Source organism: Pezoporus flaviventris, unplaced genomic scaffold (genome assembly GCF_033815535.1).
Source record: "Pezoporus flaviventris isolate CSIRO_AGI_PZ_B2104156 unplaced genomic scaffold, CSIRO_AGI_Pfla_v1 ptg000001l, whole genome shotgun sequence".
NCBI lineage: Eukaryota > Metazoa > Chordata > Aves > Psittaciformes > Psittacidae > Pezoporus > Pezoporus flaviventris.
This window is the reverse complement of record NW_026892549.1, coordinates 11848245-11870266: the sequence shown is the minus strand read 5'-3', so window position 1 is coordinate 11870266 and position 22022 is coordinate 11848245. Positions and strand designations below refer to the sequence as shown.

Sequence of the window (22022 nt, the reverse complement as noted above, 5' to 3'; positions counted from 1 at the left end):
GTCCCTACTTTCGGAACTGGGGTGGTGGGGGAGCAGGGGGTTACACCTCCTCCGTGGCACCTTCTGATGGAGGGGGAGAAAAGGAAGGGGGGGGGGTGGGAAACCCTGTAGTCCCGCGAGTTGGGGGGGGGAACGAGTTGTAATCTTCCCCCGGTTTCAACCAACCAGGGACGTCTGTTCCTAGTTTCTCCATTGCTACCGCGGCAGTTTTCTTTTCTGCCTTGTATCTTTTTATACAGTTCATTACTTCTCTCCGTGGTTTACCGAGTTTCTTTGCCTTTTTATAATCATTAAGCACTGAATCAAATAGTTCATCACCAAACTTTCGCCACTCACTCTCCTCAAATATTGTATTAGGATCTGCAAAAAAAAATCTCTTAGCCTTCCCTACAGCCAGTAGACCTGCTAGCTGCTTTAGAGTCTCAGGCTCAATTCCCCGCTTTTATAAAAAGCACTGTAAAAAGTTCAGGGCTCAGTTCCCCGCTTTTATAAGAAGCACTATAATAAGTCCAGGGCTACCTCTCGGTCCATTTTCATGGCCAGCCTTTTCCGGATTGTCTTCTTCTGGGTCGTCCTGTAACCTCGGTCTCCGGATCGGCCTCCCAACGCGGCAGTGTCTGGTTTGCCCCAGCGGCGGATTCCTTTCGGTTAGTCCAAGCACCCGGGTCTGTCACGCCACCGCAGCAGCATTGCCCGCGCTTCCTGGCCGCTGCCACCGGCGCTGCTCACTCACCATTCCGGGTCCCTGTCGACTGGGGCCCTGTATCCCTGGTCCCCGCTAGTCGGGGCCCTGTATCCCGGGTCCCCATTGGCCGGGGCCCTGTATCCCGGGTCCCCGTCGACCGGGGCCCTGTATCCGGGTCCCCGTTAAACTGGGGCCCTGTATTCCGCGTCCCCGTCGGCCGGGGCCCTGTATCCGGGTCCCCGCTAGTCGGGGCCCTGTATCCCGGGTCCCCGTCGGCCGGGGCCCTGTATCCCGGGTCCCCGCTAGTCGGGGCCCTGTATTCTGGGTCCCCGCTAGTCGGGGCCCTGTATCCCGGGTCCCTGTCGGCCGGGGCCCTGTATCCGGGTCCCCGCTAGTCGGGGCCCTGTATCCCGGGTCCCCGTCGGCTGGGGCCCTGTATCCTGGGTCCCCGTCGGCCGGGGCCCTGTATCCGGGTCTCCGTCGACTGGAGCCCTGTATCCCAGGTCCCCGCTAGTCGGGGCCCTGTATTCCGGGTCCCCGCTAGTCGGAGCCCTGTAATCCGGGTCCCCAGCGACCAGGGCCCTGTACTCCGCGTCCCTGTTCGGGCGCCATTTGTAAGCGGCGAGGAGAAGCAGACAGGCCAACCCAATATGGGTGATAAGCAACTTCTAGTTTATTTGTGACGCAGTTCACACATATATAGGAGTGGTATTCAGCCACTCCTTCTTGGCATAACAGTATTGGTTAGCCCCCACAGCTTCCTCCACATTCTCCTCCCATGTCCGGTCTCCGGCCACCTGTGGGGGCCACCCCCTGCCTTGCTTGCACAGTCCTCCAGAACTCTATGGTCCTGCTCTTAGAGTCATTCTGCAACAGTGTGGTGTTTCGAGACTCCCTTTATACCGAAGTCTCACCAGGTCATATGCTGGGCTGCTCTTGTCGATCATCAGAACATTATTGGATTGGAGAGCAAAACCAAGGAAGCAGTGATGGCAACCTCCATGGATTGAAGGGATGGGATTATATGATCTGGGATAGCCCTGGTTCCCATGCACCCTTTCCCCTTCCAAGGTTAGGTGTATTGGGGTAGAAAGTATTCTTTGAAAAATTGCTGAATTTCTAATAAATTTACTACACCAGTGATCTCTTTTAGACCTCAGTTGTTCTTGCTTCTGAGGGTTTTTTTTAGGTCTTTGTGTGTCCTGAGTTCAGCTATAGCAGTCATTTTTCTCCTTCTTAGTAGCTGGTGCAGTGCTGTGTTTTCAATTTCAGCCTGGGAACAATGGTGATAACACACCAATGTTTTTAGTTGTTGCTAAGGAATGTTTACTCTGATCAAGGACTTTTTGAAGTCTCATGCTCTGCCAGTGAGGAGGGGCACGGGAAGCAGGGAGGAAGCAGCCATCAGCATCTCCTTGTCACAAAGCACAGGCTTGTCTCTCACAAGTGGAGACACCCAAGGATAATCCAGTAGTGTGCATGAAGACCTAGTGTCTTTTGTCCTTTGTCTGGACAGCCTTTGTGCAGAAAACTAACAGATCTTCTGGCAGTTTCCAATTGTTTTTGCTATATCGTATAGTCTAGGTTCCAGAATATTTTTCAAAACTATAAAAAACTAATGACTGACAGAAGCTAGGCCCAAGACTGACTTCTTTCTTGCTTTAGTAATCTCTCTGCTGTTCTAATATCTTTGTGTTACCTTGGTCTTTGTTTCTGTTAATTTCAAAAAGGGAAAAGACATGAGAAGCAGTTGGCAGTCCATGGTTATCAACTGTAGTATGAACTCAAAAAACAATGCTACAAAGCCAGTAAAGTTTTGTTTTGCTTTGTAATACATTATCTGGAGTAATTCAGAGCTTCACCAGGCAATTTAGTCCTATTCCTCAGTCTCTTCACTGTACGTCTTTCTATCCCTCTATTTTACTGTTGCAGTTTAGTCTTTGTAAACTGGAAGTTACCACTACAGTTTTAGATGTTTTCCATTGTTTAGTCCTTTCCAGGCTCTGTTTAACATTTTCTTACTTTTTTATCCACATTCACTGTGTAAAGTGTCAGTGTACTCATCATCAGCCATTCTTAGTTCACTTACCATTCAAAAATGTGAATTTGTTTACTACCGGCCATTGTTGTCTTGCATTTGGTCAACAGTAACTTTCTTCTGCTATTATATTAACTTTGTGTTTTGTTCAAAAACCTCTTAAGTTTCTCCTGGTCTTGTAGAAACGTTCTATTTCATGGCACACTACGCCCTGCATAATTTTCTACATCTTTTACTGGCACCATTTCACACAAGTTCATAACAAATACATCCACTGTTTTGGAAACTCAGGATGTTCCATGGGAAAGAATCCCTGATTTTCTTATACAGTACAGTGATACTCTTTTCAACATTAAGAAAATCCTTCCTATATTGTGTTAAGGTTTGAGTTTAATATATCATATTCAGTATCTGATTTTAGCAGTTTTCCTGGTTGCCAGTGTCTGAGTGTGATCAAATTATATTAATGTATTTGGCATTTTGCATGAAGTCTCATTTCCTATTTTCCAAGTTACTTAATGAAAATGATTTCTTGGCTGTAACTGAAACTAGGTGGAAATCTACGGTTTTGGTGGGAACTATATGTATTACTGGTTTGATGAAGAGTCATTATATTACAAGATTTGAATTCAAAGGAACTTGCAGCAATGTCTGTTGCATTTCCAAACTGGTATATTTTCTTGAATGATATATGGCTATGAATCATAAACTGAGCATTGTTAGAAAAGTATTGATTAGTTACTGTAAGTTTGTAGCTGAGAAAACAGATATTGAAGTCTTCTGTCAGCAGTTTTGGTGGAGGTATTTGATTGGATTTTGTATCAGGTCAAATACAAAATAGGAATATGATGTAGACTGTGTAGATTGCATAATAGGTTTGTAATTAGTTGTGCATTGGTGGTTACTTTTTTTAAATACTTGTGGTAGAAACCTCAGAGGAAGTATTCCATGATACTAAATAGTAGACTTTTTCTACTTTTTTTTTACTAGTATAACAGAGTAACTTCATGTAGTGAATAATTCTATATATAAGTGCTATTTCTGTTGAAATTAATATAAAAAAAATCAGCAATAACAACAAACTCAGATGTATATGATGGCTTTTCAATGGGAGTGCAGATATTAGAGCAATGTCTTTTGAGCACAAATTTTATATAATACCATCATCAAGGTGTATTATCAAGGAATCTAAACAGACAGTCACATTCTGTGATTGATAGTATTTCATTTTAGACAGAAAACAAGGATTCGTGTTACTGAAATGCGTTCATGTTACCATTTATTTTCATCATGCAGTTAAATGTTCCAAAATAAATTTTGAAATACAGTTTCAAAAGTAACAGCAGAATGCGTTTCTAGTAGCTCAGATGGTGGGAGCTGTGACTTTTCTGGATGTAATTGAGAAGTGAAAGGGGTTGCTTAGATCAGAAAGCTTCACAAACATACACCTTAATTTTCCAAGTCATCAGACTTCTAATTGCCGTAACACCATTCATTACATTGGCATTAATATATGAAATATATTTAGGCAATTTGCCCAGTTCTAAGTATAGTACATAGTTGGCTTCCATAAATACTCAAGCCACCATTAATGAAAACTAATGGCCCATCAAAATTTTCATTCAGAGTACTGCTTAAAATCTCCAAAGGACTGTCCACAATGCTAGTGTAGAAATTTTTTGCATTTCAAATTGCTGTTTCCCTATATGTTGTTGTGCTTAATGCTGGTTACACAACAAATGGACAAATGCAACAGTTTTAATATATGTTATGACCTAGTTTCAGCAACAAAATTGTCATTACTGATCAAACAACTCTTCTTAGCATGATAAAGCAAATAAATAATTTAGCTTCAGTTTGATATTTAAAGGTTTTAAATAACATCATTTCTTCTCTAGTTCATGAAAGCAAATTGTCTTTATTCTAAAGTCAACTGATTTTTAATAATCTGTAATATTTTAAAATGAAAATTAAAGTAGATTAATTCATCCTGATACTATAAGTCATAAGTGACTTATCTACTGAGAGAAATACGTTAATAACACAGAGAGAAATAGTCCAAGACTCTGCTTAGAATTATTGTCAAAAATAGCTGTGTAATACATTTGAGTTGCTTTGGGATAGGACTGTGTTGTGGCATATAAAGGCCACCCAGCAGTTTCTGAACAATTAAAAGTTTTATTATTTAGGTCTTAAGTTGTAACTGGCCAGCTTAAGATGTCTGTACTTTAGAATTTGTGAGTTGTTTCAGGTTGGTTTGGTTTTGGTTGTGGTGGAGGTTTTTGCTAGGTTTGTTGATGTTGGGTGTTTTTGTTTGGGTTTTTGTGTTTTTTTTGTTTGTTTGTTTGTTGTGGGGTTTGGGGGGCTTTTTTGTTTTTTGCTGTTGGGTTTTTTTTTTTCTTGGTTTTGGGGAGTTGTTTGTTTTGGGTTTTTTAGGTTTTTTTTTTGTTGTTGTTTTAAATTGGGTTTTGGGCTTGTTGGTTTTGTTTTGTTTTTTTTTTTCTAAATACCTGAAATGTCAGGATTTGCATGGGCTTTGTTGTTTAACTCTCCATACTCTACTCATATAGCTTTCTAAAACAGGATATAAAGCCTTGATGTAAATGAATAATAAATATGACTTCAGTAAGATTTTGTAATTTAAAATTTTAGTTAAATGTTTATCCACATGTTATGCTAACAAGGATTTTTATTTTTTTTCATTCTGGGGTTTTATTTTGGTTCATCTATAGTTTTCTGTCTGAAATGAAAATACTGATGATGTTAAACTACAATTATGTAGACTTGCACCATTTAGTTATTTCATTTAAGATGATTAGAAGATATGTAACTGGACAAAAAAAGAGAAAGGTTCATACTTTTTTCTCATGTAGAAGATGGCTGCAAGATTGTATTTCACAGTAATTAATACTTTTTATGTAGTCATGAGTGAAATTTTAAATCACTGCAAAGCATGTTTTACTGTCCATATATTGCCATTTACATTGTTCCAGTTTAAAAATACATGTGACAAACTGAAGATAAAGTTGAATTGAAATTGCTGCTGTAATTTCTTGTCCTTTTTTCTGTTGTTTCCCCTTTCATGGTTAACTTTAACATTCACCTAAAGCCTACATTGTGTTGGCTTTCAGACTGTTGCTGAAATCTGAGATGATATGGTATTGAAACATTAGCTAGTTCAGTTTGTTTAAAATAATTACTTTTCCAAAAGGCTGAGAGGAGAAGGGAGTTGCTTCTTCTTATTTTTATACACTTGTTAACTTTGAGACTACAACAGAGATGGGCCGTTGAAAACTTGTTTCTTTAATGTGACTTCCTACAAGGCAAGTGCCAGAACTATATTTCATTTGATTGATTGATTTGATCTATTTGGTTATTGACAAAGCCAACAAAAAAAATAAGCCACAATGAGTTGGAAGGAGATTGTCGTACTGCCTAAGTCTTGTGAAGGGAGTAAGGACTTTGGTGTTCTGGAATTCAAGTAAAAAAGAAATGGACACTGTGAAATGTGTTATGGACTATGGAACCACTAGGGTGGTGTCATAATCAGGGGATTGGGTGCCTTGAGCATGGGACCCAAGTTTGTAGGGCAGGTCTAATGGGGACTGGTGGAGCTGGACTGATAAAGAAGGGAAAGAGCAGTTTTGGTAGGAGGCTTGCCAGACTGGTCAAGGAGGCTTTAAACTATATGTGTTGGGGGAGGGGGCATCATTCCATTCCAACACACCCAGTCAGTTGCCAGCACCTATAATAAAAGCTCGGAGCAATGTAGAGATATCCCAGCCGCTCCAGCCAATGAGCCGGCTTCATTTGGAGCTTGGCTCAGATGCCTCTATACAAATGCCCATAGCATGGGGAGCAAACAAGAGGAATTAGAGATGTGTGCACGTCTACGGGGGTATGATATAATAGGCATTGCAGAAACATGGTGGGATGGCTCCTATGACTGGAGTGTTGGAATGGAAGGTTACAGGCGCTTTAGAAAAGACAGGCCTGGCAGGTGGGGAGGGGCAGTTGCCCTTTATGTTAGGGATAGGCTGGAGAGTATGGAACTCTGTCTGGGGACAGGTGAGCAGTCCACAGAGAGTTTGTGGGTCAGGGTTAAAGGGAATATAGCTATGGGAGACATTACTGTGGGGATCTGTTACAGACCGCCTGATCAAGGAGAACCTGCGGATGAAGCACTCCATAGACAGGTAGGAAAAGCCTCATGCTCACAGGCCCTTGTTCTCATGGGTGACTTCAACAACCCTGACATCTGTTGGAAGGACGGTACGGCCCGGCAGAAGCAATCCAGGAGGTTCCTCGATTGTGTGGAAGACAACTTCCTTCTGCAAGTAATAGAGGAGCCGACAAGGAGAGCTGCCATGCTTGACCTTGTGCTCACCAACAGGGAAGGGCTCGTTGGAAATGTGACGCTCCAGGGCAGCCTTGGATGCAGCGATCACGAGATGGTCGAATTTGAGATCCTCAGGACAGTGAGAAGAGCGTGCAGGGAGCTCACTGCCCTGGACTTCAAAAGAGCAGACTTTGGCCTCTTCAGGAACCTGCTTAGTAAGGACAGGGGGGCCCAAGACTCTTCAAGGATCAAGGATTCAAGGATCACCTGCTACAAGCCCAGGAGTATTGCATCCCAACTAGAAGGAAGAGCAGCAGGAGGGCCAGGAGACCTCCTTGGATGGATAAGGAGCTGCTGAGGAAAATTCAAATGAAAAAAGAGGCTTATAATAAGTGGAAGCAAGGACAGGCGGCCTGGGAAGAGTACAGGGATGTTGTCCAGGAAGTTAGGGACCAGGTTAGGAAAGCTAAGGCCCAGTTAGAATTAAACTTGGCTAGGGAAATTAAGGATAACAGGAAGGGATTCTACAGGTACATAGCAAATAAAAAACACACTAGGGAGAACGTAGGTCCCCTCAGGAAGCTCTCAGGAGAACTGGCTACCCTGGATTTGGAGAAGGCTGAGGTTCTGAATGACTCCTTTGCCTCAGTCTTCACTGGCAAAGGCTCTGACCACATCACCCAAGTCTTGGAAGGCAGACACAGGGACTGTGAGAATGAAGATCTTGGGCCCACTGTAGGAGAGGATTTGGTTCGAGACCATCTTAAAAATCTGAACGTGCACAAGTCCATGGGTCCTGATGAGATCCATTGGCGGGTCCTGAAGGAGCTGGCAAATGAAGTTGCGAAGCTGCTGGCCATCATATTTGAGAAATCATGGCAGTCAGGTGAAGTTCCCGACGACTGGAAATATAGCCCCCATTTTCAAGAAGGGGAAAATGGATCACCCAGGGAACTACAGACCTGTCAGTTTCACCTCTGTGCCTGGCAAAATCTTGGAGCAGATTCTCCTGGAAGGCATGCTAAGGCTGCGTGGAGGACTCATAGCAGCCTTCCAGTATCTGAAGGGGGCCTGTAGGGATGCTGGGGAGGGTCTCTTCATTAGGGACTGTAGTGATAGGACAAGGAGTAACAGGTTAAAACTTAAACAGGGGAAGTTTAGATTGGGTATAAGGAGGAAATTCTTTCCTGTTAGGGTGGTGAGGCACTGGAATAGGTTGCTCAGGGAGGTTGTGAATGCTCCATCCCTGGCAGTGTTCAAGGCCAGGTTGGACGAGGCCTTGGGTGACATGGTTTAGTGCGAGATGTCCCTGCCTATGGCAGGGTTGTTGGAACTAGATGATCTTAATGTCCTTTCCACCCCTAACCATTCTGTGATTCTATGATTCTATGAGCTTGTCTGCCTGGGATCTTGAGGCCATTGCATTCATTATTCATCCCTGTGAGCTCTAGAGACAATTTGGACTGACATGTTAATTACTTGAAATAAGATGACTGTGGTTTCTGTTTCAGTGTTTGGTTATTCATCTACTGCAGTTTGAGTTTGAAAGCCAATCTGATGCATTTGAGGTAGAGCCTGCTTTGCTTCCTCCCCCATCCCCTCCTTTTCTTCTCATGATTTCTTAGTTCTTGATTATAGTTTGGTTTTAATGTTTAGCATTGCAAGCAATTTTGTTCACTTGTGAAAATTAATTTCTTCCTAATTAAAGTCTGTTGAATTTCCATCTATAAGTGGCATTTTAATTTAGGATTTTCTATGGAAGTAGCCTCAAGCCAGCAGTTGTTTCAGCAAAAGTGGAATTGGTGCAGACTGCTTTCATGTCTCCTGAATCTTGATAACACAGTACCTTCAGCTTCATTCTATAACCTTCTCTCCATAATATCTCCAGTGAAATACCCCATGTCTTTCATCTTGAGATCTCACTGCAGTTTCTCTCCTGCTCTTCACAACAGATATCTCTACTGGAAGCACTTTTAGAGCTTTGCCCTATTCACAGTTCTGCGCTTTACTAGCACAATACCCCATTTTCCTTACATATTCCTGAAATTTCTCCCCTTTTTTTTCTCTCCACTCCATTCCCCATCTTTGTGTCAAAACAAAGCAGAGGCTGTTGCCACTCTGAAGCTACTCATGAAGTGATATCTTGGCTAGCACATGTTGTGTGGCCAGCTGGCTACCCACAAAGGGAGCAATTCAGACAGCCCATCATGCTGCTCTTTTCCAGAATTACTGAGGCTCAGTCAGATGAGATTTTGTATGCGTTGGCTTTTGAGTTTGTCAAGGATGTATGGCATGCGCATGTTCTTAGTTACGCTTCAAAAAGAAATCTTTAGACAAAGGTTGTGTTAGCTCTGTGTGTTGATTTTTCCTATGGTAACAGAAGTATCTTATGACTTTACTGTGAAAAGTAGAATGCAGCAGGATGTTTTTCCCCTTACACTTAATAGAAATAACTGGCAGTGCTCTGTGTTGGATTTGTTTATCTACAGCTAGAAACATCAGGAAGTTCTTCACTGAAATAATGATTTTATGCTGTATCTGAAGAATGACAGTAAGAATTAGCATTGACTGTTTTCTGTATGTTTGGTATGGTCTATGTTTCAGTCTCCCACAGACAGGAAAGGACTGATTTGCTTTGCTTCCAGCAACCATTGAGATTGATGAATAATGGGAACAAGCTGACCGGTATTAGTTATGGTAAATATGAAAAGATTATGTTATAAGAGAAACAGCCGAAGGGCTTGGCACTGGTTAGGTAAGGAGCTCTTCACTGTGAACATTCAGTCACTGTGAGTTAGCTGAGTCCTTGTTTCAGAAGCAAGTTTAAATTCTCAAGTGTTTAGTCTGTTAGAATTAGGCAGTAAGCATCATTACTATGTTTATTATTTTGGATCTGACAAAAGTTTGCTTGCCTTTCAGAAAAATATACTTCTGCAGTTTCATTGCATTCATTAGTTTCCTCTAAACTGAACCATCACCATGTTCTCATGGAATATGTTTATGTGGAATATGTTAGTTGGCATTAAACAAGTGATTCCACCTTGAGTGTGCAGTGTTGGTGCTTGTATATGTGAAATCTGGCACATGGCAAGTCACAAAATCGTGTCATGGCAGGACCCAATTCTCAAGTCTTGATAGTCTCAGGTGTGACATAAGGGTGAACAGTTGTTGGGCACCCCCGACTGATGACACATGGCTGTGGTACCTGGCAATATGGCCATTACAAGTAGCAGTGCCATACTACAGAGCTTTTCCACTGTCACTACAGCATCTTCATTGAAACAGGGTATAGCTGTTGTAGAAAGCAGTTCTGTGATCTTGATGTGATCCTTCAGAGCTATAGTAAAGACAATAACCATGTCCTTTTATATGTGTAGGGGTATATGAAACAGCAAGAGAGTAAGGGGCATTTCCAGCATTCTTCTGATGCTCTTAATTGCTTCCCTCTTATTTTACCATATTATTATATGCTTACCTCATATTTTACCCTATTCTGACATCCAAGCTTTAGCAATTAGGAATAAAAATTTTCTCTGAAGGCTGCTGAGAAGGATTTTAAGAGAGTATATTTCATAATCTTTTATTCTGTTTGTATTATTTCCTCTTCTTTTGTTTCCAGATAAATCATCTTTTCTCTTTTTTGTCTTGCAGTTATTATGGCTTACTTTATAGTCCATTTGTACAATATCAAGTGATGAAACATGACATTCAAAACTTGGTAGAAATACTGATTTGAGTAAAGATTATTACCTTAAAGAAATTATAATCCATTGACACCTAGGAATTTTATTATCTTTCGTTTCATGTATGAGAGAGTAGCAAATACTTTAACTAAAGAAGCTTTTTCATTAATTCCAGCAGGTAATGAATCAAAGTCTCAAAATGAGAAACTGATAACACTCATAAGTGTTGTATAGTTCTGAATAAAATTAAAGTAATCCCTATTGTTGATCTTTAAATTGTTAGTGGGGCTTAAAAAATGACTTTTTCCTGAAGTGATGCAAGTGAAATGAAGTAGAGAATATACAAGTCACATACACCTTCTTTCAGGTTCTTGAAATTGTTAAATTAAGTTTCTTTGTTTATCTTCATATACAGTTGTTTAAATTGTTGTGACGATTACCTTTACATTAATACTGACATTTGTATCTTAATTTCTTTTTTATGAATGTTTACATTCCACAGTAACCAATACAGTCATAGCAATATGATCAAAGTTGGTGTTTCTGTCCTCATAGCACTTAGAATCCAATCCAGATTTAAGTGAAATCTATATGACTAAAGTCACCTGAAATCTAGCCACAGCAAAATAATATTGCATATACTGGAATTGCATATGAAGTGAGAGTTCTTTTTCTTAACTTTTTGGCTAGTCCCTCATACTATGATTCAAGTACTCTGCATGCATGAATTGACACGGATAGTTTGAAATGTTATGCATGTGTGTACATAGCATGTCTCAGTTTTTCTGTTATTTTAAAGTCTTGTGTAAATTATGATGAAAAGTTACTTTCAATGTAAGTTGGGAATTTAACTAATTTCTTGAAGACAGTAAAAAAATTAATTATTTTTATGGTAATTGTCATGCTGCTTAATTTGAACACTCAAGTAATGAGAACCTGGAGCCAGAGTTTCTTCTCTACGTACATAATGAATGGATATAACAAAGTTCAAGAGCAAACCGTATGTCATAGTACATGATCTATGAATAAGGTTTTGTAACTTTTAGTTATGAGTTGTATATAATACAGTTTTTCCACTTAAAAATGTATGTAAGACTGTTACCTAAAGAAAAAAAAAGTAAATTTATAAACCTAAATTTTGTGGGTTTAAAATTAAAACCAAACCTAATTTATTTATGTTTGAGCAATTTTCCTTAAAATTGATCTGAGAATTAACCTCAAATGCTTTTCCCACCTTAGGTTTCAAACATGTAAATTTATAGTGATCCTCTTAATTTTTAAAACTTAAAAATTTTACAGATAAAAAACTTTGGTGGGCAGACCAGAACATAGCTCAGATTGGCACCTGTAACAAAAGAGATGGAAGAAACCCAACTGTCCTGAGAAATAAAACTTCAGGTGTTGTACATATGAAAGTGTATGATAAAGCAGCACAGCAAGGTATGTTAAACTTTAAGCATGTTTAACCAACTTCAAGAGTGCGTAGTATCTTTTTTCCATATTATTCTCCAAATGTGGATAGAACAACATGTATTTCAATGTAATTCAGTGATAAATTACAATAAACTTTTTTATTATTTAATATAATAGAATAATTGCTTTACCATATATGCCCAATGTATTTTAATTGAATTTAAAGTTTTTAGTAAAAAAAAAGTGTGATCTCATCTCGAATTCTTGAAATCTTGACAGAAGTATTCTAAGAGAATTCATTAAGATTCTTCACTATATATGTGTTTTAAGACAGTTTAATTCATCTAAATTGACAGAAGTGACATGGTAAAAATCAAAAGTGCAAAAAAGCAAAAACATGCTGCCAAAGTTTAGTTAGCAAAGTGGAACTAAGATAATATGAAAAAGTGTAATTTGGAATCATGCACACAGTTTTTTGAATTTGGAGATCAGAGGTAAAAACATTTGGGTGATTCTTTAGAAAGATATTATTTCTGATTCCAGCTACTGAACGATGTGAATCAAATTATTTCATTTTGCGGAGAAGCTTCCAAAAGAACACAGGATGTTTTACCACAATAAAACAGTAACAAAAAGTCTGTGTATGGAGTACATTAATTCAGTTCTATAGTAAGTGCTCTTGGGAGAACTTGCCATTTTACCTGATCTAGGAGACACTGGAGATGGTTTGCCAGCCTGGCTGTTACTTTTAAACGTGATGGAGCAGCAAGTAATAATAATTCAGGCATTCAGTTATGTGTCTGTCATTTTAAAATGCTTGAACTCCCTATCGTGGAGGTATACAGGTAGCCTCATGAGTGCCTAAATATTAATAGTGTCTGGTGTCTGTAGCATTGTGTCTTCATTGTACAAAAGTGAAGAAAATTAACAGGTTTTTGTACTACTGAACTTTAACTGTGATTTCACTATAGCGAAATGTCACTTTGCTGATCTATATTTTGACAGAGAGCAATGTCAGGGTTTTGGTTATAGGAGTCAAACACTATAGATGGGATTTACACCTTTTTCAAAAGAATTTTTGCATATTTCATTTGCATCTTGCATTTCTATAAATCAAAGTGGCATGACAGCAAGTATAACATGAGGGCACTTACAGATTCTCTGTATACAAATTTGGCATTCTAGATTAATTTTCACCTTACAATTTCTCTAATTTTCTAAGGATGCCTGTGACTTAGAAAGCTCAACTGCCTTTTCCATTTTTATGGTTGTATCAGTAAAAAAAAATGGCTATAATTTTAGATGAAGATATGCTTTCTACTTCAAAATTAGGAATGCAAAAATATATGTGATATGTAGTGCTCTGATTCATATGTGCTTGGTAACTTGTAATCAACTAATTCTTCAAATGTTTTAGTAGATTTACACATATAAATCTTACTAAAAAGTATTTACCTGTTACTTAAAAGTAAATATTGTTCTAGTTAAGATAACAGGTGCATGGATCTGTGAGGTCACATTTAAGTGTATCTTAGGTATACTTAACAAATGCTGTTTCAAGAAGATAATGAGGTTGGTATAACGTTTGATGAATGAATACAATATGATCAATGACTTGCTCATCGTTTACAATAAAATGCCTTCTAGACTAATGTCAGTGAGATTTCATCATTGCAGTGTGGTATTTTATTTCATCAAATACAGTGTGGTATTTTCAGTTTTATCATATGCTTTTACTTTAAAATAGGCAGATTCATCTTCAGAAAATTGAGGTATTAAAAGATATTCTGAGAAAAAAAAAACATTCTAAGTGCACAGATAAATGCTGCAAGAGTGAAGCATTGAAAAGTAACAAAGCCTGATATGTTACATGCATATCTAAATTTTTTAAAGAAGTTAGCTGGACAAAATTTGGTTTTGATGATAATAATAAATTGATGCCAACATTCATTTTTAGTTAGGATTGCACTGTTCAAATTCTGTTTCTTTTCTTGTCTCTTCTCCCATCATGTAATAGGTAGCAATTCCTGTCAGTTAAACAATGGCGGATGCTCCCAGCTTTGTTTACCAACATCAGAAACCACCAGGACATGTGTGTGTACAGTAGGCTACAACCTTCAAAAAAACCGCATGGCATGCAAAGGTAAAATGACGTTCAGTATTTATTTTCACTAACTTCAATTTTATTGCTGTAATGGGTATATAAACTTTCTTTAATGCAACATAAATGTGGCTTTCCTATTTTTTCAGTGATTTTCATATGTGACAATAACATGTTCTTAACATTTTTTATTTCTTTTTCTTAAATAGTAATTTTTACTTTTACATATATTTCTTTGGATATTTATAACTTTCAGTTGTTAATGTAAAATTGGTGTACAGTGTGTATTTAAAATATATGAATCCTGTATTTAAAATATAGGACTTTTTTGTGTATGGTAGTTAGAATTCTTCAATAATGAATTAGGTATTGTCACCTTGCATAATTTGTTTTAAAGGTTTTCTAATATATGAACAGATTAGGGCAACAAAGTATTTGTTCTAATCTTGGTTGTGAACAATTAGGTGTGATTCATCTCAACTGTGAATGACAAAATAACAAGACCTCTACACAGAGTTTCTTCCTACTTAATAGAAATAGAAATTCTTCCTACTTAATAGAAATAGAATGCACCTGGAATATGATTAATCTAACACGAAAGTAGGCATTTCAAATACATCAACTGCATTGTTCACTAAAACTGTGTATTTCTCTCTATTGTCGATAAAGGAAGTGTGCATGACTAAATGAGGTGAGATGAATCCTGTGCCTCAAAAGACTACTTTCAGTCTTGAGTCCTGCTTTCCACAAGTTCTTTAAAATTGTCACTTGCTAAATATATACAGGAAGTGCAGATGTGCACTGAAAATATTCTTAAATTTCTCATAATTCAAACCCAACTTCTTAAGTTCTAATTTTCATTACTGCTCATTACTTAATTAGAAGGTGATGCTTGAAATGGGCAGCTGTTCCCTTTTTTTATGAGACTGCATTTATCATTTAATTAGAACTACACCATATGAATTCACAATTATTTTTTCAAAGGGATGGCTTTATCATTTTGGAAAACTATGAAGCTGTACTGGAAAACTGTGTCTAGTACTTGTTACTTCGTCAGGTTTTTTTAATTGGGAAAGTCTTCACTTTGGGAATGTCTTCACTTTGCTCCCATCAGCTATTTTATTTTTCCTATAGGTATTGAATCATTTCTTATGTATTCTGTTCATGAAGGAATTAGAGGAATTCCTCTTGATCCAAATGATAAAATGGATGCTTTAATGCCTATATCTGGAGCTTCATTTGCTGTGGGCATAGACTTCCATGCAGGTAAATGTCATGTATAGTTTATTGTATGCATACTTTTCTTATAAATGAAATAAGGTTATCAAATGAAATGAAGTTTATCAAACCTTCTAAGTAATTGCAACTATATTTAAGAGAATTGGAAGTTGTGTGCTACAGTGTTAACCTGTAGCTATTTATTATTTACAGTAAATAGAAAAACTTGTTATGTATATGTAGACTATCTGCTGTTTTTCAGTCGAGACATCACTAAGAACTTGAATAGGAAACTGGTGATTTTACAGAAAGTGCTCAAATCTGTAGAAAAGCAGGTTTTATTAGTTCCTTTCTTATAGAAAAAAGCTTGTTGCTGTCACGACATTTTTCCCCCAGAATTTTCTAATATAACAGGTGGATTTGACAGCTTAGTGGCATAGTTTTCTTTCTGTCTGGTAAAGCTCAGCCTCTTCACTGCCGTGTACAAGCCCATTTTGTATCTGTTTCTTCCCTTCAAAAGTGGGAGCTCTAACAGCCTGAAGAACAGGCATGTCTATCTCAAGTACACTACTTACCTTTCCACTGCACTGTATAAATAGGAAACAGATTTTAGTTTGCATAGCCTCCACAAATGTCCTGTGAAATTAGGGTTTTGTCTTGCATGCGTGTAAAAGAAGGTGGAAAAAAATTAAGGTTCATGTCCTGAAAAAGAATTTGATACGTCTCCCATTGGAACTAAAGTGTGTTTGAATAACTTCAAAAACATTAGGAATTTTTGGTTAGCTTACACAAAGTAAGAAATCTGTGATGAAGTAGTGACCTGAAAACATCTTGTATCTCCTTAGTTTTCAGCCATTAGCTCTTGGACCAGACTTCCTTCTAAGCTGATTCTTACATGAGCTGTTTGGGTTTTTTTTTACCCATAGAGTTTACAAACCAGTAGTTTAGACATAAAATTTTAAATTACCTATGTTAAATACATAAGGACATTGACTTCCTGAAATGTGTGATTATTTTGTCGTACTCCACTGTAATTAATTTTGAAATAAATTCTGCTTGGGAATTCAGCACCAAAAGATCCTATGTTTTTTTTTGCTTAACTATATGTTAACATATGGCTTCATATTAAAAGCAGATGTTTTCCTGTTTGTTCTGTTTGACTACTTGATTGCACAAATATCTCTGTAAACTTATTAACCGGTCAGGAGTTAAATTCATTAAAGTCTTTTCTTTTGGCCTGCCTTTTACAGTGACACTCTTGTACCTCCACTCTACCTAGTAAAATTCCAAATTCACCCAACATTTTACAATGCCCTCAAACTGGTATATTTTGCTTTCAAAATCAGTAACAGCTAATGTTCAGAGTTTTTGTTATATCATAGGCAAAGTTCCATCACAGTCTACTGAGACTAAAAAATTACTTAAAAGCCAGTGCTTTATACACATATCTTAGATGGGAAAAACTATGATGCAGCAGATTTCATCTATTCCTTGAAAGCCACAGGATGATAGAGAAGTGGTAGGTACACATATTCATTACAAAGTACCAAGACTATGTAATGGGGTTTACCAGGGATTGTAGTTTTTATTATAGTATACTTTAAAAATACTGTGTTTGAACTCACATCTTACAAGCTTTATAGGATTATGCTATGTAATACAGAAGTTGAAATTTGACTTTTTGTTCTAAAATACTGATACCAGAATTGTACTGGCGATTTTGCATCTTTTATTTTCTTTGGGTTTGGGATTTTTTGTTTTGTTTCGTTTTTTTTTGTTTTGATTTTGGCATGGCTTATTTACATGATAGCTCCTACTTTACAGAGCTTTGGATGCCAGTAGAAAATATCAAATTAGTGTTTTTTGAGAATAAGATGCTGGTACTAATGTTTAACTTTTAAAAATGAGAATTGAGGAAGGATGAAATTGAGTAGGGTTCGCCAAGTTGCGTGATGATCAGTTACAGCACAGGGAACATGAATATGTTTGACAGTGACAAATACATTGCTAAATATGAATGCACATTTTCTGGAGCAGTGAAATCACAAGGGGATACTGTGTTATATAAAGTTACTGTACAGCTTTCAACTGCATTCCAGCTTAGAAAGCAATTATTTTTCTTATTTTGTTACCTTGAATTTTATGAATTCATTCCTAAAACCTTTGTTCATCAAATCTGATTGAGAAGACAAGTGAATGTATTTTCGGATTTCATCTTGTTGGATTTTTTGTTTGTTTGTTTGTTTTATTTTGGGTTTGGTTTTTGGTTGTTTTTTGTTGATTGTTGGTTTTGTTATTTGGTCTTTTTTTTAATAAAATGACTATTGCTTGCATTTCATTCTTAATCGTGTAACGTTCCCTAATTCTGATCTCCTTGCAGTAATGTTTAAGTGTGCGAAGTGGTTAAAATACATTAACATATGCTAGTGGATAGCAGTTAAAAGACAGCAATATTTTCTGCAGATGTACTAGAAGATAAATGCACCTTTTCCCCTCCATGCCATTTATCTGTGTTCTCCTTAAAGAACTACAAGAGTAGTTTTAACCTTTGGACTTCTTTTAGAGGTCAGTGGGAAGAGGGGTTACCAGTGTTGTTTAAGACATAGGTTTATAAAATTGGGTGTCATCCTAGTAGCCTTTCGTTTCTGTTTTGTTAAGAACAATGGCATTGATACTTTCCTGCTGCTGCAGACTTCTTGACGGTATCTCAGGGAAATGCCCATTCTCATTTTCCTCTCAACATTGCCCCAGGAAGCTCACCATACTTTAAAATTAGTATGTAGTTTGTATTTGTTGAAATAATTGTTTCACACATTGGGAGGTACTCTATTTAAGCTTGATGTAGTTGGAGGAGAATCTGCATGGCAGAGAAACACTGCTTTATTGAGGGCATCTAGGGCATTCTAAGTATTGAAGAAACAAGAACATTGTGTTTCATTGTGTTTATTTGCATCAAATTGGTGGGTAGAAATATGTGTCCGAGAAAAAGTGATCCTGTTCATCAGGAGACACTATCTCTTAAGTCTTACTGACTTAGAAGGCACAAGCTACTTAATGGTTAGTAGCATTTCTTTTCTTATTTAAATTACAAAAATGAAGTGCAGTTACATGAATGTTTGCATATGTGTCAGAAAGCCTTCATAAAGGTGGAGTAATAGATTTGTTGGTAGATCTGAAATCATACAGTGTTATTGTTGAGCCCCTTTCATTTCTGCAGTAGTTAATCCCAGAAACAGTTTACGATTTTGCCTTTGTGAAAAGAGAAGTCTTCCCAGTCCCTCACTGAGTTTTGCTGAACTTGGAGCTGGGAATACAGAGGTGGTTTGTGACGTATTTTTCCATACTTCTGTCTCCATTTTCTGTCACTGTTACTCACGCTATCATTTTGCCTTCAGGCATTTTATCTGTGGTGTACATGCAGGTGTGTATAGGTGGGAAGAGAATAGATTTTACCGTCTTTGTAGAAATAAGCATTTTGAACATTTACAGACTAAGCTGACAGAGCCTGACAGAAGGGGTAATGTTCAGCAAATACTTTGCATGTGGAATTTTGAGTTACAGGATTTTATTGGCAAAATACTAATGCATTAAATGGAATTAATTTGCAGTGTTTGCTGATAAGCAGCCTGTGTACTGTAAGAGTCAATGTGTGGCCATGGTTACTAATGCTTACCACTTAGCAAAATGCTTGTAGGAGCTGTACAAAGTTACAGACTGTTATTTCCCATTTTGTGGCAGCTGTAATTTCCAAGTAGTAATTCTCTTTTCTTCAGATTCCAACAGTAGAATAAGTAAATAAATATTGAAGGCTCCAAATTGAATATAGGCCTTCTTTTCATCTGCCTGAAGCCAGAACTGTCTTTAAGAACTAGATGCTGAAGGGAGTTTTCATCTCCGTGTCTCTAATTTTCAGAGTAATTTGGAAAATAAAATAGGTTTGTGTAATTATAATGTTAATAATGTTACCTGACAGAGACAGCCTTGATACACAAATCTGTGAAAACAGTGTCCACTTTTTAAAGTGAACAACTACAACAAATTAAAGGCTAATTGCTTAATCTGAATTCCTATTAGCTTGTTCTGCATGGCATGGATCTGCAGTGGTTGAGCCCCACTGTGAAAATGTTGCTAAATATTTTATTGAGATATGGAGAATTTTGATTAGTAACAAAAAGGAATCCATAATAATTGCTGTGTCTATAAAATGAGAGGGGTCTGTCATTTGGATCATACCATCGGTATCCAAGTGCAAACTGAAATTCAGCAAATGCTGTAGTATTATCTGCATTTGAAAAATAAAGAGATCTTTATTAGTTTGGTGGCAACTAATTACTTAGATATTTTCACACCATACAGCAAAGGAGTATAGGCTTTTTTTCTTTTCTTATGAGTATGAAGTACCTGAAAAATCAAAAAATATTCTCCAATGTAATGCATAGAACATAGTTAGTGAAAATTTTTGTATTGCTGTGAATAAATTGAATGTGAGCATTCACAACTTACTTACTTGGGCAACCCATTCCAGTGCCTCACCACCCTTACAGCAAAGAACTTCCTCCTTATATCCAGTCTAAACTTCCCCTGTTTAGGTTTGAACCCCTTACCCCTTGTCCTGTCACTACAGTCCCTAGTGAAGAGTCCAAGTGGGAAAAATAAAACAGGTTTGTGTAATTATAATATTAATAGTGCTAGTCCAGTTTCTGCAGTCCAGTACTGAAGAAAAAGACTGCATAGGCAGTTTCCAAAGGTAGTATTTCTGACTAGTAGATGTTTTGGAATGGTGATTAATAAACAAAACAATGTTTTTCAAACATCCCATTAAAAAAAAAAAAGACAACAGTTATTGTCATTTTAGCAAGGGTCAAGCATCTGTTGACATGGCCCTATTGTCTAATATGTGCAGTACTAAATAACCTGAAGAAAACCTAGAATTCTAATTTAATTACTTTAAATAAATAAAAGGAAAATGAATGAGGAATTAAAGATTATGGTTTTGATACCATTCTTCACTCTGAGACATACTGGTAAATTTGTAATTGTCAAGTTTTACATTTACTGATGTAGAAACTTGAAGTAACTGAATTAATTTAAGAAATGTTGCCATGTATTTTTTAGGAAATGATACAATCTATTGGACAGACATGGGTTTCAACAAAATTTGCAGATCTAAACGAGACCAAACATGGAAAGAAGACATTGTTACAAATGGTTTGGGAAGAGTTGAAGGCATTGCAGTGGACTGGATAGCAGGTAGGTCTTAACCTGCTTCAAGACTCATCATGATTTCTTACAGTACATTCTTGCAGCTTCAGCTCAAGACTAAATAACTTGATTTGCTTTCTGCTTTAATTTCTATTATTCCAAATGTCTAGATAGTCTTCTCTGAAGATACCACCACTGGTTTTGCAGTTTTATTACAGACAGAAAAATTATTTAAATATCTTGGACACTATTTCTTAGATAACCAGTCTCAACCATTACTTAACAAGTGACAACCATTAATGCAAGCTTATTCTTTAAAACAGAAGGCTGACTAGGACTAGAAATAACAAGTAAAAGATACATATCAGTTAAAATACAGCCATTGGTTTCTGGTCCTAACTGGCACACTGAAGATTTTAACACTTTTCATGTAGTCTTTTCTTTTTACAGTAACTTGAAGGTATTTTTTCTAGGTAACATATATTGGACGGATCATGGCTTCAACTTAATCGAAGTTGCCCGGCTCAACGGCTCATTCCGATACATAATTATATCCCAGGGTTTGGACCAGCCAAGATCTATTGCGGTACACCCAGAAAAAGGGTAACATGACTGGCAACTTGCATTTCTCATAAAGTTTGCATGCTAGCACTGAAGATTTTGCATAAGAAAATCAAGGGCTTTGTTAGAACAGATAAGCATTTAATGAAATCCAAAAGGGTTGTGTTGGAAACTATTATACTGTAACTAAGCTCGGGTAGAAGGAAATGTTATTATCATAGGCTGATTTTTTTTTCATTGGTCTCCGTGTACATGGCATACTGTACTTTATTAGCAAAACAGTTTTCATTTTCTAAGGCAGCCATTTCACCTGAAGTTTAGACATTGCTTGGAAGCATACTTGAATCTGTTCTCAAGTTTCTAGCAAATCCAGGGAAGTCACGTTAGCTAATGGTGACCTCGATGTCATGATGAAATTGTGGAAAAATATAATCCTTGGTAGTTATAAATTCTAATATCATACATAATCATGATACTAGAATTTATAATAAGCAACCAAGGAGATTGCCCTGGGTAGCTGAAAGTAATGTGAGATGAAACATGTGGGTAAGAGAATAAGGGTTGTCAGAAATTACATCTGTATTCATCCAGCTGTTTGAGAGTAGAGATTACACTGCAGCATTAACAGAAATAGAGAATGTTCTTTCCCATTTCAGCTCCAAAACTATTGTTAGCAGAGCTACAACTAAACAGTAAAGAAAAGAAATGTTAAATGTAGAAGTGAATTTGGTAGTGGCAACATTCCTTAGATGTTTTGATCATGTGGAGGTTTATAGTTTTTG

The 22022-nt window shown here is 37.4% G+C and overlaps 1 protein-coding gene across 1 annotated transcript in view; it reads left to right on the top strand.

The window, feature by feature from the left end:
* Positions 1 to 22022, top strand: part of LRP1B (LDL receptor related protein 1B) — a 794792-nt gene that overhangs the window by 585139 nt on the left and 187631 nt on the right. Inside the window, exons 32-36 of the mRNA XM_061444942.1 lie at positions 12045 to 12185; positions 14176 to 14301; positions 15394 to 15525; positions 20593 to 20727; positions 21153 to 21282. Coding sequence (XP_061300926.1) covers positions 12045 to 12185; positions 14176 to 14301; positions 15394 to 15525; positions 20593 to 20727; positions 21153 to 21282 — 664 coding nt within the window. The remainder of the gene's footprint in view (positions 1 to 12044; positions 12186 to 14175; positions 14302 to 15393; positions 15526 to 20592; positions 20728 to 21152; positions 21283 to 22022) is intronic.